Here is a 17543-nt window from a genome sequence, read left to right as displayed (position 1 = left end):
GAATGTACCAATTCATAAATTTCTTATGAAATCCGTGTCTTTAGCTATTAGAAGAAGTGTTGATGTAGTCTTTTGTGTGTGTTTAAATTTCTTAAGTTTAATTTATTTGAATTAGACTTAACAAAATCACTCTATAAATATATCAAACGTTAGAAAAAATGAATAATAAAATTTTATTGATACCGCATTTAAATATACACAAAAAAAATAACATAACCTATTTTTTTTTTTAACTTAGAGCTCTATAGCTTCGGAGTCTATTGCTAAAATGTTGACTTCCACTTCATTTACAAAGCATTTGATGTTCATTATTTCTATTCCATGGATGTGTTGGTTCAAATCACATTATATTAGCTTCTAATATATCATCTAAGGCATCAAAAGCCTGACACGTTTCTTTAATCCCTAACTGTGTATCTGACGACTTTTGATGGTCCTTATAGTTGAAGAAACTCACCAAATGTTATAACATGTTACCCTAAACTCTAAATCTTTAGTTTATGTTTTTTCAACATCATTTCACCAAAAAATATTGTTGTTATCTCAAAGCATTAATAACCATAAACAGTTTTCCTAATCCCTAACATTTGACAACCAAGAAACTTCTCTTGGCCTTGTAATTAAACAAATTGATAACACTCTAGAATAACGTATTTTTATGTATTAATTATGTATTTATTCTGAGTATGATCCTTCTAATTTGAGTTATTTATGATCTTTTATCTCATAGGGACTAAATTTGAGGCAAAAGCAAAATTAAGGCCCAAAAGCATGAATTTAGAGATAAAATGGGCCAATGTGCACAAGGAAAAGTTGGTGCCAAAAGTGCAAGCATGGAGGACACAAGGGTTGAAATGCAAAAAGAAGAGATTTTATTCTATTAAACTCTATTTTAATTATATTAGGATAATTAGTATTGAGATAATTATTAAGGATTATTTTTAGGGTTTTATTTTATCTTTATTTATCTTCAATTAAATGTATTTATCTTTTAGGAATTTAAGTAGGATTAGACTATCTCCCCTAGCACTATAAATAGGGGGTGAAGTGACTCAAAAGGGGATCCATCTTTTTCTGTAAACACTCTCTCCCCTAAAGTCTAGGCTTTTGTTCTTCTCATATTTCTTTTCAATAAAATTTCCATTTTTATTTTACTTATTTTCTTTTCTACCCCAACCATGAGCCACTAAACCCATCTAGCCGAAGGTTGTCAAAAATCTCCAAAAGTGTTCTTGAGGCTTAGAATTCGTACTTAGCTTTCTCAACGAGTATTCATCGTTTCTCCACACTACGGGGCTGACGCTTCCGTCCATGTCCCTTAAGAAGTAAGCTTTTCAACGTATGTAAAGGCGGCTGCTTTGTATGTTTTGGGAAGGTTGCACAGTCGGTTCGTTAGCTTATTGCGTCAGAGGTTGGCGAGCCTAAGAGATAAAATGGCGTGGGATTCGCCATTGAGAAGCGTTGATCTAGCACAAGACGATCCCACAGAAGCGATTGTTGGCTGGAGTCAGGTTCCACCAAATCGTAAGTCTAAATCATTGGAGCTGGTGGTTGTAGGCGTCCTCTTCCACTATAACTGGCTTATTCGGTTTGGGAAGAATCACCTAAAAGCCGATGATTGAACCCAAAGCGGAATGAGACAACTGGAGGCTGGAATCTCCCATAAGAATTTCCTTTCTCTCAACTCTATTTTTAATTTCTCTAATTTTCGATTCAATATTCTTAATTCTGTTTTTATTTTATTTTTTGTTTCCATATCCAACCCTTGAATTCTGTTATTGTTTTTATTGTTTGATAAATTATAAAAATGATCATATATTAGGTTACAAAACACAAAGTCAAACCATTTAAAAATGATTTGGTACAAGAATCACACAAAAAGATAGTCTAAAGGTCTCAAAAAGTCTAGTCAAAATTTTCATTAGCGTCTTAAATGGTGAAGGAAAGGCGTTTGCTTAATTGAATTCTTAACCAACATGGAACGTGGATGCAGCCAGATAGTTCACAAGGGCAAACAATGCCAATATGACTTATGTGGAAGCTTTGACATATGGCTCTAAGTCAAAATGTTGCATAAGTGGTTTAGACTCCAGCTCTTTGGTATGTGTTGCTTCTTCATATGTAGATATTCCTCTTTCACATATAAATGCAGTTGACCTATCTACCTAAACCATTGAATATATACATGAAAAGGATGAAAATTACAATATTAGATAATGATTCCATTGATGGAATGCTCACGTTAGTCCTAAAAATATATATACTGTTCTCTGTGGGACAATACTAATTATGCCTACTCAATCATGAGCGTAACTAGGGAGGCTGGCAGGGGCCCTGACCCCCTAAAATGGAAAGTTTTCCATTTAGGCCCTTTAAAATTTTAAATTAGTAAAAGTAAAATTGTGCTGTCCCCCTAAAAATGATAAAATTTTGATTCAATTCTTTAAAAATTACAAAGATGTAGGCTATTAACATGGTGAAATCGCATTTTTACTATCGTAAAAATTATAATTTAATTTCGACCCCCCTAAAATAATACGGAAACAAATCAACATGCATGACCTCCACACCACAAAGTGCTAGTACACTATCATTGATAAAAAATTAATAATTGCATTCTCTATGTATGACCTCCACACAAACTGCAAACATTTACAATAATGCATCGTTTAGTTAATATTGTAATAGTATGAATAACACATTTATTTATTACATATGTATTACAATAGTTAGACATTAAATAAAAAATAGTTAGTACAAATTTAAACTTGAAATTAGAAAGATAAATAATAACTCTTGTAAAAAATAAGACCTCTTCAAAATAAGCAAAAATTTTCGTTCTTTTGCTAAAAATAAATCATGGGAGTGACTAAATATTACTATTGAATTAGTTTGTTGCTATCACATATACTAAAACATGTGTAAAAAGTAATACTCCTACCAAACGTAGCAAAAATAAAATTATATTCATAAACACTTTTAATTACTTTAATTGAGTATGAATATAACATCAACATGCCTTCGGATCGGCTAATCGATCAATTTCCCATCACTCTAAGTCAAGTCTTTTGTATGACTGATATGATCCAAGTGACCTCTAAATCTGTTCAAATATTAGATGCAAATGACATTATAATTATTCATCATTTAATACATTTTAAGATATTCAATAGGATTATTTTTTTACCTTTGCATAAGATAACTCCCATGGCTAGAAAGAGATGGACGATAGCTATGGCATCCATATCCATGCCCAAGTATGCAAAAGTAGACAACAATATTTATTTTGTCAATTTCAAGTCATCTTACAAAGTGCCCTGTACAGATACACTCAAGCCATTGTCCCCCAACTAGAATGTACCAACCAAATCAAAATTTGACAATATACCTAAATACATGCCATGAAGTTTTATTTCTAGACTTGTCAGGAAACAACATACCTCCCATCATCCAAAGCATCAAAGCTTTGGCATATTGTTGTAGCTGTTTCAATATCGCATTATACAGAGGGGCCAATTCGACAAATATTTTCTACCCTTTAAATTTCACTTGTTTCTCATCTGTTCATTTTACTCCTTATTCAACACCACACCCAACAATAAATAATATAGCATCTTCAAGTCGCTTCAGTTATCACATGTCTATCGATTGGAAGACCAATTATTAAAACATCTTTTAGCAATATAACGCTTTTCCATATGGAAAATTATATGTATATGTTTCCAACCTTTGTCTTTCCATTAAAGCGCCAAACAACTCCAACGCTATTTTAAATGTTATTGTTCTAAATGCCACAAGTAAACCAGCCCTTTTAAGTCATTTGTGATATGTTCATTTGATACCATAAACCATAAATTATGTGGGACATGAATAGATCAATATTTTTCCTATTTAAAATATCACAAAATAAATACTTAATTTAGTAAAATCTAAAAAGAATTTGCAATGATAAAAATTGTAACAAAATCTAATATGAACAAAATTAAAAAAATCAAGTCAATAATTTGACTATGTTTATAACATGATAAGTTATGTGTTTTACATGAAACCTTTAAACAAAAATTCTTTTGAGAAGATAAGTAGAAAATTTAGGGATTTATTTTCAAGTCGGGAGAGTTTTATGTTTTTTTATAAATAAGATTTAGGTAAAAACATAAGAGAATGGAAATATCAAGGGACCTCGACACGACATCTATGAGTGTTTAAGTCTTTTATTTAAATAGATAGGTTGGGCCTACAAATAATAAATACTACATCAATGTTGACTAATTGAACATTGATATTGTAAGTTTTAAAATAACCCTAAAAGTTATATATTCTGAAAAAATGACTTTAAAAAAACTATTTTAAAAATTAATATTTAACTAAAAAAACCCTTATAAATTTTGTACTTAATTAAAGCATGAAGAGGAGAAATTCAAATTAATTTCAATTTTGACGTCACCCACTTTGACCAACCATTGTTTTATTTCTAAACTTTTTAAAGGATTAAATATAAAATTAGTATCTGAATTTATCCACTTCTCTCGGATTGGTATTTAAGGTTTTTTTTTATCCCATATTGGTATTCGAACTTTTTTGCCATCAACTAGTTTGATACTTTTTTTTAACAACATTAAGTCTGGGACAGATGTCAGTACCAAACAATAACGCGTTTCATTAATGAGATCATGATTACGTCATAATTTAAAATATATATTAAAAATCAATAAAAAATTTAAATATCATAATTTAATTTTTTTTTAAAATAATATCTAAAATATATATAAAAAATGATAAATTAAAAAGAAATCTTTCTCAAATTTTTTGAATATCTTCATAAATTTGTTCCATTTCCCTTTGCAATGTCTTTCATCTATTGCTTCATTTCTTTGTCTTACAAAAGCTTTTATTATTTGTTTTCTATTTGAGTTGGTTGTGTTCAACTTGGGTTTTTATTGATTTTATTTCCACCGAGGGTTTCTTTTTCACGTTAAAGGAGAGCATACTTTAAGAATTTATTAGATTTTGAGCATGTTCTATGAATTTATGAGATTTTGCAAATAAATTTGAAGTAAATTAAAGAACATTCATCAATAACCCACTAATATCTTGATTCAAGATAACAAACAGACATGCAAACAAGTAAAATAATTAAATGAATACTTGAAATGGATATTTAACAAAACCAATTAAAATATCAAGAAACAAAAAAAAACTCAAATTTGAAATTGTGAAAAAAAAAACCCCCAAATCTTAAATAATTTTATTTGCAATAATAGACAAGCCGTGTAACACACTGTGGTTGTGTGGACCTAATTATAAAATTTTGCAAACATTCACACGACCATGTGACTGGGTTGTGTGAGAGACTGAGACCATGTCAATAATCCTGCATCTAAATTACCAATGGCACACGGTCGTGTCAACAAACCGTGTATGACACACAATTGTGTGGTAAACCATGTGATACAAAAAATGGCCACTTTTGCAACTCATATAATCCAAACCCTTAAGCATTACCAAACGCATGTTTATTTTCATCAAAATCTTACCTAAAACACCTCAAGGATTCAATCTAAATCATGATGCCAAAACAACCTAAAGTTCCTAACCAACATGCCTTTTTCGCACCATCACAAACAAACCATAAATCATTACCAAAACATTCAACAATTATAATACCAACATGATTCATTCAAACAATGTATCTCAAAATGAAATGGTACATTCTTGCCATGATAAACATACCAAACCTTACCTTTTAAACAAACATAAGACATGCTATACACTTATCAATGTTGACCGTATAAGTCTCAAGCCAACAACTAACCTTATATCATATATCTAATAATCAACCATTCATCAACCATTATCAATTCATAATCTACCATGTTTCAAGGACAAGCACACCTCAACTACACATGTTTATACCATTTATTCCATCAAACATGCCAAATAGTCTTTAGAAACAACATTACATAATAAGTCCAAACTTTGCAACTTTCAAAACTTAACTTCAAAACTCATGATTCAAAAACATAACTTATATTCATAACATAATACCATTCAAAACACAAACTACAATAAAGAATCAAAGTACCGACATTCAAAATTGACCAAAAATAAATGCCTATATACATGCCACAAAACCAAGTTTTAAACAATAGAAAAACTACTGAATCAATAACGGGATAGTGTAAGGTTCGAACGATTCCCTAATGTGTTCTGCAAGTTAGCAATCTAAAAGGAAAAGGAAAACAAACGAGATAAACATATACAATGCTTAGTAAGTTCAAAGGTATAAAACTAAGTAACTTACCTCAAGTTATAATAATACACTACATGCTACTTAGCTAGGTAAAGTTTGCCTATCATGGCAAATCAAATATAAAAAAAGTGAGTTCAATATTTATCATACCATATAGTAACTCAATCATATAGCATTTCATTATCATTCACAAAAAAAAAAAAACAATCATTTAATCAATTCACTATCTTAATCATATCATACAATCTATTTACCCGCAATACATCCCATTTCAAATTAATGCAAAAAATTGTTTTCATTTCATAATTTGAATTCTCAATCAAATTCATATTAAATCATATGAACTTCATTCTCAAATTAAATTGATTCATCTTTATACCAAATATATATCAATTTCCAATTTAATGTCAATTACCACTTCGTTTCATAATACAAATTTTGATTCACATTCATCGATTTGTCATGTTTCCATATTGGCCCCTTGGGCTTGTATAACCAATTCTTAATATGTATATGCATCATTCGATCATCGTATCAAATAAATCTAAATATCATTTATTCTATTTATATTATACATGTCCCTATTAACCTGATTCGGACAGATATACGGATCCAATCAACCACACCAATTTGGCACCTAGTGCCTATCAAATAAATCCAAAATAATAAGTTGCGTCCAACGCTAGTCAGTAAAACCAACAAATAGATGTGCCTAGCACTGGTCGGTATAACCGAAGAATGAGTGTGCCCAACATTGGCCCTACACATAGTTGCATAACCCTGAACTCTTTCTATCCTATGGCATGCCAACTATATCCGACTCTGCCCAAATAGTTAATAGGGTAACAATTTCTCAATTTCCATTATATGCCAATTTCTTAGTTTAATGTCGTCATTCATAAACCAGTTATCAATTTGTATGCATAACATCATAATTCATCTTATCATAAAGATAATTTTATAATTACAACAACATACAATATTTCCAAATCTATTAAATTTACTCCTCTATTTCGATGATCAAACATAATCATATCAATTTGATTCAATTCAACTAATAAATCTCAAATGTCAATTCATTATATTCAATTTATCAGTCAATTTATCATTTCTTTATGATTTAATCCATATCTCACATTTTTGTACCAAATTGTAAACAATCAAAATTTTAATTAAACATATTTACCATTATAATTTTAAAAATATAACAATTTAACAAAAACATACCATATGAACTTACCTGGTCAAGACATGAAAAAAACAACTCTCTAAGGACTAATAAACAATTTTTGTCATTTTCTCAATTTTTTTCAATTTGATCCAATTTTCAATCATGCAAGCACCTTAAGCTTGGTCGAATGTAAGCCTTCAAAAATGGCTTCCTTGGTGCTTTAGTTTCAGTTTGAGAAGGAAGAAATGAAAATGGATGGTGATGACACTTATTTGTTTTACTTAATTATAATTTTTACTTTATAATTAATTATTTTTAACAAAAATTACAATTTTTCCAAGTCACAATCATTCACTTCAAATAAAAATGGTCAATTTTCCACTTAAACCCTCAAAAATTGATTAATTTAGCCTTTTAACAAATAAAAACTAATACCAATTAACTTTTACAATTTTTTACGATTTAGTCCTTATACTTAAATTAACTATCCAATCACTAAAATTTTCGGACCAAACTTCAATTCACTTATAATATAGCTCCATAAATATTCCATGGAAATATTTACGAGCTTTATTTTCAAAAATAAGGTCCCAATACCTTATTTTCTAAAATTATTGACTTTTACTACGAACCACTTGTACCTTGACTAACGACCAATTAATTAAATTGACCAAATCACAATTCACAACGACACCATATTTAAATTGTAAATAATAATTAATAAGATTTACAAACTCACTCATCATAACTATGGTCCCGAAACCATTGTTTCCGACACCATTGAAAATTAGATTATTACACTAAGGGCCTCAAACCCCATGGCTGCAGAAAATGATTCGACAAAGGGCCAAATACCGACCACCATGACTGTAACAACCAATCCATTCGCAGTCAGATATTTAGATCAACATTAGAGAAGTTCAAAAGTTGAAGGCATTTTTGTGGCTTTTAGGAAATTTTCCAAGAAATCTAATCAGAGCATTCAAAAGAGGGAATGAAGAGCAACAATTAGGTGCCACTTTCGGGCCAAAAAAGTGGCCAATAATGGTGGCATAGGCTAGGTGCTGGCTAGGGTTTAGAGGAGGAGGAAGGAGAAAATAAGAAGATGAGGAGAAATGGGGGAAATTAAAGAAAAGAAGCGGGGCAATATATGTTTATTATTTTTGTATATATTTTTAAAATTATTAATAATTTTTAATTTAACTTTTAGATGATGGCATCATCATGATGTCACTAATAACATGTGTCGTTGTCTAGTATTGCCACCTACCCTACACTTAACGATGTTAAAAAAAAGTACCAACTTAGTTGACAAAAAAAAAATTGGGTACCAATTTGGGACAAAAAAAACCCTTAAGTACCAATCTGAAAGAAGTGGACAAGTTCAAATACCAAATTTATATTTAACTCTTTTTTTAATGGCCTGGCAGATACAATCTTTTTACTATAATTTAATATTTTTTATTTTTTGAGATGCGCATACTTTTAGTATTAACATAATTCTTTTTGTTAATTTTTTCAAATAGTCAATTATATTAAACTAAATTGGAACAATTGGTTGAGTTAGTTGAATCAAGAATTGATGATCTGACCGGTTCTGTAATATTGGATATAAAAGCAGAGCTAGGGGTGGCAGGTGTTCCAACCCCCTAAAATGAAAAAATTTCCCTTTTAAATAATTTATAATTTATAAAATTTTAAATTAGTACTGGTAAAATTGTACTTTGCCCAAAAAATGATAAAATTTTGATTTAATCCTCTAAGAAATTATAAAGATATAGGCTAGTAAAATGGTGAAATTGCATTTTTAATATTATAAAAATATAAAAATTAATTCCAACCCTCTAAAAAGATTTTTTGGTTTCACCCTGATTGAAAATAAAACAAGTTATTGTGAATCATTAAAAAAATTAAAAACCAGGAAAAAAATAATGGTGAATCGGTTTATTTTTTTATTTATTATTATTTAATTGACGGTTAAGTCGAGTGAATTGAAATTGATGATTTGACCTATTCGATCAACGATCCAATATTTACAATATTGCAAATAATTTGGCATGACTTTTCTTAAATTTCTTAAAAATATACATTGAGGTGTCATATACACCACAGCACTTTTCTACATATCTTGAAAAATGTTGTCATATTTTTATCAAGGTATAAATATTATATTATCATATATTGAAAAAATAAATGACATCATGAAATTAACCGAAAAAACATGACCTGATTTTAAAAAGTAAAGACTAAAAGATATCAAATTATAATAAGAACATTAAATTCACCAAAAGTTCATAGTATAAGGACCTTTTATTAAAATTTACCTTTTCTCCTCAAGCCCTTTCTCGTCATTTAACGTCTTGCTTGACCTTATAAAACAAGGTTACCGTACCGATTCGAGCCCTAGGCCCTAACTATTTCCATCCCCAAAATCGATATCTTCAGATTACTTGATCCATCAAAGCCCTCTCCGAAAATCCCTACTTTCAAGGTGAATTTTCTCTAATTTCTTTTCTTTTGTTATTTTTTTTAATTTCTATATTTCGGTTCTATTAGATCTAACTATGATTCTTTTTTGTTGTAACCTCAACCAGTTTCGATCCGATCGACGCTGCTGTTGTTCCTTCTGCCGATTACTGGTAGGATCGCAGCCTGATTTCATGCTATTTGTACTCACATTTTCCATTGATATCCTATATTGTGGAGTACCTGTAGATTTGCTTCGAAACTGTCAATAACCATCGTGTATTGAGATCCAAAGTAGGAAAGCTGAGATGCCTCATTACATCATAATTGGTTTTCAAATTATTAGATCTGTTGGTCTGATCCTTTATAGTGATGAGATGAATTTCATATCCTGGGAATAGAATAGAATGGTGATAGTTAATATTTAATACATCGGGCATATAATGAAAATTCAGGCCTAAAACCTTGGCATGTCAAGAAATTTCAATTTCACAAACCTTTGGAAATAAGAGAAAGAACACTGGAGAGAATAGAAGATTTTTGGCCTTGATGGCCCGAGAATATGATCCGATTGCTGGTGGAGCTTTATCAGTTGTCACTGCCTCCTTTTCTCCCTATTAGTCAAGACATAGTCACAAACCTAAGGCATCAAATGAAACCAAGGCCGATAAGAAAGATAAGTCTTAATGAAACATAGACTTTACTGAAGTCATATGATTATTAATGTTTGCCTTTGGTGTTGTAGTTCCTTTGATTTTGTTCTTCTTTATGCCTCATTGCCTTTTTCGTGTTGTGGTTTCTTAGATTTTTTCCTTAGATGATTTAGTTCTTAATTTTTTGTGTGATTTATATGTCTTGCAGTCCTTAAAAAGCTCTTTTTTCTTTTATGGAATTATTTTTTAATTCAAAATTCCAGCTCCTATTTTTTATACTGAAACTGAATTCACAGATAAAGGAGAAATGCCATCGCAGAAGATTGAAACTGGCCACCAGGACACGGTCCATGATGTGGCCATGGATTTTTATGGTAAGCGTATTGCTACCGCCTCATCAGACAGCACAATTAAGATAGTTGGGGTGAGCAACAACACACATCAGCATTTAGCGACTCTGACAGGTCACCAGGGACCAGTATGGCAGGTGGCTTGGGCTCATCCAAAGTTTGGCTCTTTACTTGCTTCTTGTTGTTATGATGGACGTGTGATTATTTGGAAGGAAGGCAATCAGAATGAATGGGCTCAGGCTCATGTATTTGATGACCATAAGTCATCTGTTAATTCAATTGCTTGGGCTCCTCATGAACTGGGACTTTGTTTGGCATGTGGTTCTTCTGATGGAAATATATCAGTTTTCACAGCAAGGGCAGACGGGGCTGGGATGTATCAAGGATTGATCAGGCTCACCCAGTGGGGGTAACATCTGTTTCATGGGCTCCATCAACAGCACCCGGTGCTCTTGTTGGTTCGGGTTTGCTGGACCCTGTTCAGAAACTTTGTTCTGGTGGGTGTGATAACACTGTAAAGGTGTGGAAACTCTACAATGGAATCTGGAAGATGGACTGCTTTCCGGCTCTCCAAATGCATACTGATTGGGTACGGGATGTTGCTTGGGCACCCAATTTGGGGCTACCAAAATCGACCATTGCAAGCGCTTCCCAGGATGGGAAAGTAATTATATGGACAGTGGCCAAGGAAGGGATCAGTGGGAAGGTAAAGTATTGCATGATTTCGGTACCCCTGTGTGGAGGGTGTCGTGGTCATTGACTGGAAACATATTGGCTGTGGCTGATGGGAACAACAATGTGACGTTGTGGAAAGAAGCTGTAGATGGGGAATGGCAACAGGTGACTGTTGTTGAGCCATAATCTTCTAATTTTTTTTATTGTAATATTTGCAATGTTTTATACAGCTGCATGGTTGAATCGTTTATGCCTGGAAATTCTAGAACCGAATTTTTCAACTTGAACTTTTTATTGGATGTAGTTTGCAGACCCATCATGTTGTTGTTAAAGAAAATTATGAGCTACTTGAAAGAGTTAATCTTTTACTTATTATGATCTTAATATCTAACATTTTTTTTGTTAATGTTATGTTTGCTATATGATTGATTTTATCTTCCAAGGGTTTGATATGAATGAGTTTTCTGACATCTTTTCCAGTGAATGGTTATATGATATTTTAAGTTTTTATATCTTCTCATTTCTTTTACTGTTTATTTGCAACTTTTTGGGTAAAAAAATGGAAATCAACAAAACTAACGATATTTGATATTTGAAATTTTGAATAGGATTTGACTATGTTCTCTGTTCAATCATAAAGAAAACTTAAATATATAATTTAGAAAAATCTTAATTTTGTTGTTAAAAAATTGGTTTATTTTAATTTTTGATTTTTTTATTGATTTTTGTTGGTTCTCTACTAAATGGTTGGCGGTTATTGAGTATTAACTGGTATTGTTTTTAATGGTAGAGGAGCTTTGAGTGTTGAAGTGTTATGTTATTATTTAAGGCTCATGGGTAGTTTTAAACCTGGAATAAAAAAAATATAAATTTAATTATGATTTTAATATTTAATCAAAATTGAGAGTTAATTATTATACTTTAATTTTGAAATAAATTCATCCTTTATTTTATTTTAATCTTAGTTAGATCAAATAGTTAATATTACTAATTATTTTGGTTTAAAAAATTGACATGATTTTTTAAAAAAAAAATTATATTTAAAAATTAATTTTAACATAACGAGTTGAATGAATATTTTAAAAAAATTATCGAATTAAAAAATAATTAATAGTATTAATTGTTTAAATTAATTAATGATCATTTAAAATGATGCAAACTTTATCAAATTTAAAATATCATGGCATAATCTTATATTTAAATAATAGAGAGATTAGAAATAAATTTAATAATTATTGTATTATTTTATTTGAAAAGTGATTTATTTAGATCGAAAAACTCTGAATAAGAATCATATATAATGAAATTTAAATCGAGATAAATATAAATAAAACTTACATATAATAAAAAATCGAATTTAAATATTTAAAATTCAAACAAAATAACGTAAATGAAAAACCAACGATTTTAGATTTTGGAAGGCATCATAGGAGTTAGAAAAAGGCACGTGCCATTTCAGAGAAAAACTAAGACGGTGTTGTTTTTGTAGTCTAATCTATCTTTGTACGGACAATTCTACCCTCTCTCTCACTTCCAAACTAACTCATTCTCTACACAAACAATCAAACTCGCCTTAATCATCGTACATGTGTGGATCAAACTGATCATCGGTTAAGATACCCCCCACATTGCCGACTCACTTACTGAACCTGGCCTAATCCAGAAAAACTGACAGATAAATCATTTTCTCTCTCCCCCCCCCCCAAAACCCAAAAGTCAGAACTCAGGTAGAGAAAAAGAGAATCAGCTCAGACTTCGATCATCACCTTTAGGATTTCTAAATTTCATAATCAGATTCTTAGTTATTCGAAACCCTAATATTCAGATCAGGTACGTATTAACCGCTTCTTTATGATTTTCTCCCAAAACAATTGTTTTTATTTTGATATAATTTAGGGCTTATGCTCGAATTCTTTTTAGGACCAAATCACGTGTGCCCCCTCCTTAGATCAGATCAGTATAACGAGTTTCCCTTTTGCTAAAATTCCGATATGAGTTCGTGGCTTATGCTTGTAACTGCTGAAATCTATGTATGGTTTTATGGTGCTTTCTCATCTTTTTTTTTTTTACCAAGAATACTAAATTTGTGTTTTTGATGAAATTTATTTGCTATGTTACCCCCAGGGTGACCGGTTAGTGTTTGCAGAAAATGATTTTGCTTGAAAGGTAGGAAGTTCCGAACTGAATTGATCTAGTATACGAAATATCTGATCAAGATTTGACCTTTCCGTCAGCTAAGTTTCATGTCTGATCTTGACATCCAAATTCCTACTGCCTTTGGTAAGCATTGCACCTTTCTTATCGATTAAATTGGATCACCCATGGAAAATGAACTCATATGCTTTGCGGTTTTACGCTAGATCCGTTTGCTGATGCAAATGCTGAGGACTCTGGTGCTGGTACCAAGGAGTACGTGTACATTCGTATCCAACAACGGAATGGTAGGAAAAGCTTGACTACTGTCCAAGGGTTGAAGAAAGAATTTAGCTATAACAAAATTCTCAAGGACCTCAAGGAGTTCTGTTGCAATGGCACTGTTGTCCAGGACCCTGAGTTAGGGCAGGTGCACGTCTAACCTCCTAATAAAGTCACCTTCGCCACCACTGTCTTTGTTCTTCATTTTTAAGTTTATTTTGTACTCGGTTTATGTGTAGGTTATTCAACTTCAAGGTGATCAAAGGAAGAACGTCTCCACTTTTCTTGTTCAGGTTATTGTCATTATCATTTGGTTTTCTTATATATATTCTTAAAGCTGGTATATGCGTCCGACATAAATGTAGATATGCTGTGCGAATATGATTCTATTGAACATACATGTGTTGACACTCGCTCTCTGGTCTCGGTCAGGTTGTACAAGTTCTTAATTTTGTATGTTCTTTATGAACAGGCTGGTATTGTGAAGGACAACATCAAAATCCATGGTTTTTAAGTTGCAGGTTCCTAGTTTTCTGGGAATCTAGCCTCTACGTTTAATAGCTGAAAATCTTACCCACTGATGAACTTGTTTTGCTATAAGTATCCCCATGTTGATTTGATTGATGTATTGTTCTACTCTTGGCCTATGTGATGTTGAATGCCAATGGAACTATTATCCTCTGTTTCTAGCATGTTTTTGCTATTACATGCTAGCCTGGCTCTGAAATAAGGTCAGATATAGATATGTATAGGAGTGAGCAGAACTCGATACGATTTGAAAAATTAAATTTTTTTTGAATTTCGAGTTAATTAAATCGAGTTATTCGACTTATTCGAGTCAACTCAAATAAGTAATTCAAATTCAAGTTAAATTTTAAAATTCGAATAACTGGAATAATTCGAATAACAGATTGGTGTAAATACTCTTTTAGTCTCTATCAAGTTTGAAAATGAGCAAATTGGCCTCTCTCAATAAAAATTACAAAATAATTCAAAATATTTATAAAAATTATAAAAATCATATTTTTAAAAAATTCAAAAAGATATATAAAAAAAGTAAAAAAATTAAATCTTTTTTAGAATAATAACTTTGGGACTTAAATTAATTAACGATTCTAGTTTATCATATTAAGGTATTTATTATTACCATTATGCTTTGAAAAAACTTTCAAATAGGTATGGTTTCACAACTCTAACATGGTATCAATTACATTGCAATAAGATTTTAATTTAACATGTTTAATTTTTTAATTTAGCTCGAACAATTTTACTTGATTAGACTTAATTCGAATTTTATTTTACTTGATTTGATTCGAAAAAAATTCAAATCGAGTTAGGATGATAAAACAGGACTTGTTAACTCAATTAATTCTAAATTTTTTCACTCAATTTGATTGCACGCTCGCTCCTAAATACGTGTCTTGTCTTGTATATGTAAAAATAATTGTATTTTGTCTAACCCTAAAATTGGTGTGTCTAAAAGGTCAAGAGTACTATCTCTTAGTGTCCTAGAGAAATAGTACTTGCTATGGTTGGGTTGGAGTAGGGTGGTGACTTTTTCCCAGTATGGCAGGGGATGAAATCTCCCTCTTAGCAGAAGATCTGGTACAATTAACGGTGAAGAATTCTTTGGTTGTACCAAATGGTAATTTGTCGTTATTATGCTCTGTGTAGATGAGAAAATAATATAACTCAGATAGTTTTCGTGCACAATTGAAGAGTATATGGAAGACTAGGAGAAAATTTGAGATCCAAGTGGTCAGGCAAAACCTGTTTCAGATCTCATTTGAGGATGAGGATGACTTGAAGACGATCATGGATGGGAGACTGTAGCTATTCAGAAGACAATTGATTATATTTGATAAATAGAAGGAGGCGACATAAAGGAGAGATATTAAATTGGTTTTCTCACCGTTCTGGCTTAAAATTGGTCCTTGATCGCCATAGTGTGAAAAGAAAGATTTGATACATGCCATAGGTTCCACTTTTGGAGGAGTAATGCGATCGGAGATAAAAAATGATGTTTGTCGATTAAAAGTCCAGCTAGATGTCCAATGTCCAAAAACCGTTATAGAGGGGAATTTTTATTACATCTGGCAATCAAGAGAAAGTTTGGCTTCCTTTTTAAGTATGAAAACCTATCGAATTTTTACTTTAGTTGTGGTCGTGTGGGTCATGCTGTGAAAGATTGTATTGAGATCCCAAATCTGGGGGAAGAGAAGTTGGAAGAGGACTTCCCTTACTCATTGGCGCTAAAAGTTGAATCTAATTTAGTCGGTAAAGAGATTCTGCAGTTTGGTTTTTCAGTAAAAAATTTCATGAAGTAATGCTTATATATTGGGGAGAATGAAGGGGTGGATACATCGGAGGTCAAATATAAAAAAGACACCACTCGTAATAAGATGCCGATAGCGATTCATCATGGGAAAGAGATTCTGTATAAGGTGTATTTTTTGACAGATCTGCAACCTGCAGATTTGTTCCGTAATTTTAAGGAAATTAGGGCATCTAGTCAATGTTGTCCTACAAAAATTGAATCTAAAAATGTTGATTTTCATGTATGAAATTTGGGGATTATGCAGTCTCGGGGGAAAGATAAGAATGTAAATAGGGTGGATGTAGCAACAATAGAAAAAATTGAAAAGCCTAAAAAAATGAGCTGAAAGAGATTGGAAAGGACTATGTAGATTGATTATGTCCAAATGGAAATCGTGACAAGTAAGAAGAAGGGTTTTTTAGTTACAAAGGATGAATTTGAGAACTCTTCTGTTAGTGAGGATAATCATAAGATTTGATGACGATGGTCTTGATTACCAGTTTCAGAAGATCATTCAAGAACAAATGGTTGTTTTTTCTCAAATAGGACTGACGGTTGCCCATAAGCAAGCCAACCGAATTCAATGAAAACCATAAGTTGGAATGGCCGTGGATTGGGGAGTCCTCGGGCAATAAGAAGGCTTCGATTCACGCTAAAGTAACATAATCCTCAAATTGTATTCTTTATGGAGACGAAGGTTGATAGCAGACGTATGGAGAGGGTTAGGAGAAGTTGTGGATTTACTGATGGGTTTAATGTTGAGGTAGAAGGTTCGCGGGGTGGGCTTTCATTGGCATGAAGGTGTTCTTGTTACAATTACTAGCTATTCTAAAAATTATATTGATGCTCTGGTTAAGGAAAATTAAGTTGATAGAGAATGTCACTTCACGGGGTTTTATGGGGCACCTATTGTGATACGAGCCAAGAAGGTGACACTCAATGGGTTGTTTTTCCTAGTGGTCCAATCACTCGAAGCAAGGCACGACAATTAAAATCAAAGATGAATGCTTTTGTCCAAGACTTTGTTGCTACAAATTTAATTCATCATGTTCGTGACGTTGACAAATACGAGAATGCAATTCACTGGACCAATCTTGGAATAGTGAAAACCCATAAATTGGTGAATTAATCTTTTATGTATATTATTATTTACTTAATTCTCATTGGTTGGGACACATCACTTATAAGTTTTAAGTAATTTTATTGGTTAGGTTATTATTTTCTTAGATAATTTTAAAGAGTTTTA

General features: G+C 31.6%; 1 protein-coding gene and 1 pseudogene across 2 annotated transcripts; both read left to right on the top strand.

Moving 5' to 3' along the window:
* The first annotated feature begins 9794 nt into the window (after positions 1–9794).
* Positions 9795–11937, top strand: LOC121223401 (protein transport protein SEC13 homolog B-like; annotated as a pseudogene).
* A 1101-nt stretch (positions 11938–13038) lies between these two features.
* Positions 13039–14672, top strand: LOC121223400 (protein translation factor SUI1 homolog 2). Of its 2 annotated transcripts, XM_041104803.1 has the most exons (6): positions 13039–13395; positions 13486–13595; positions 13690–13845; positions 13926–14128; positions 14220–14273; positions 14453–14672. In XM_041104803.1, exons 3-6 carry the CDS (start codon positions 13809–13811, stop codon positions 14492–14494), a joined length of 336 nt encoding a protein of 111 aa, XP_040960737.1. In that variant the 5' UTR covers positions 13039–13395; positions 13486–13595; positions 13690–13808; the 3' UTR covers positions 14495–14672. The 2 variants fall into 2 exon arrangements, with proteins under 2 accessions (XP_040960737.1, XP_040960738.1); XM_041104804.1 differs by lacking the exon at positions 13486–13595.
* Positions 14673–17543: the final 2871 nt, after the last annotated feature.

Source organism: Gossypium hirsutum, chromosome D11 (assembly GCF_007990345.1).
Source record: "Gossypium hirsutum isolate 1008001.06 chromosome D11, Gossypium_hirsutum_v2.1, whole genome shotgun sequence".
Classification (NCBI taxonomy): Eukaryota; Viridiplantae; Streptophyta; class Magnoliopsida; order Malvales; family Malvaceae; genus Gossypium; species Gossypium hirsutum.
The sequence above is the reverse complement of the archived record's forward strand: the minus strand, read 5'-3'. Positions and strand labels throughout refer to the sequence as shown.

What these genes read in the sequence shown, in the direction of transcription:
- LOC121223400 (XM_041104804.1), top strand. Translation starts at nt 13,809, where the DNA reads ATGTCTGATCTTGACATCCAAATTCCTACTGCCTTTG. An exon ending in AGGACCCTGAGTTAGGGCAG is followed by an intron (nt 14,129 to 14,219) that starts GTGCACGTCTAA and finishes GTTTATGTGTAG; the next exon opens with GTTATTCAACTTCAAGGTGA. An exon ending in TCTCCACTTTTCTTGTTCAG is followed by an intron (nt 14,274 to 14,452) that starts GTTATTGTCATT and finishes CTTTATGAACAG; the next exon opens with GCTGGTATTGTGAAGGACAA.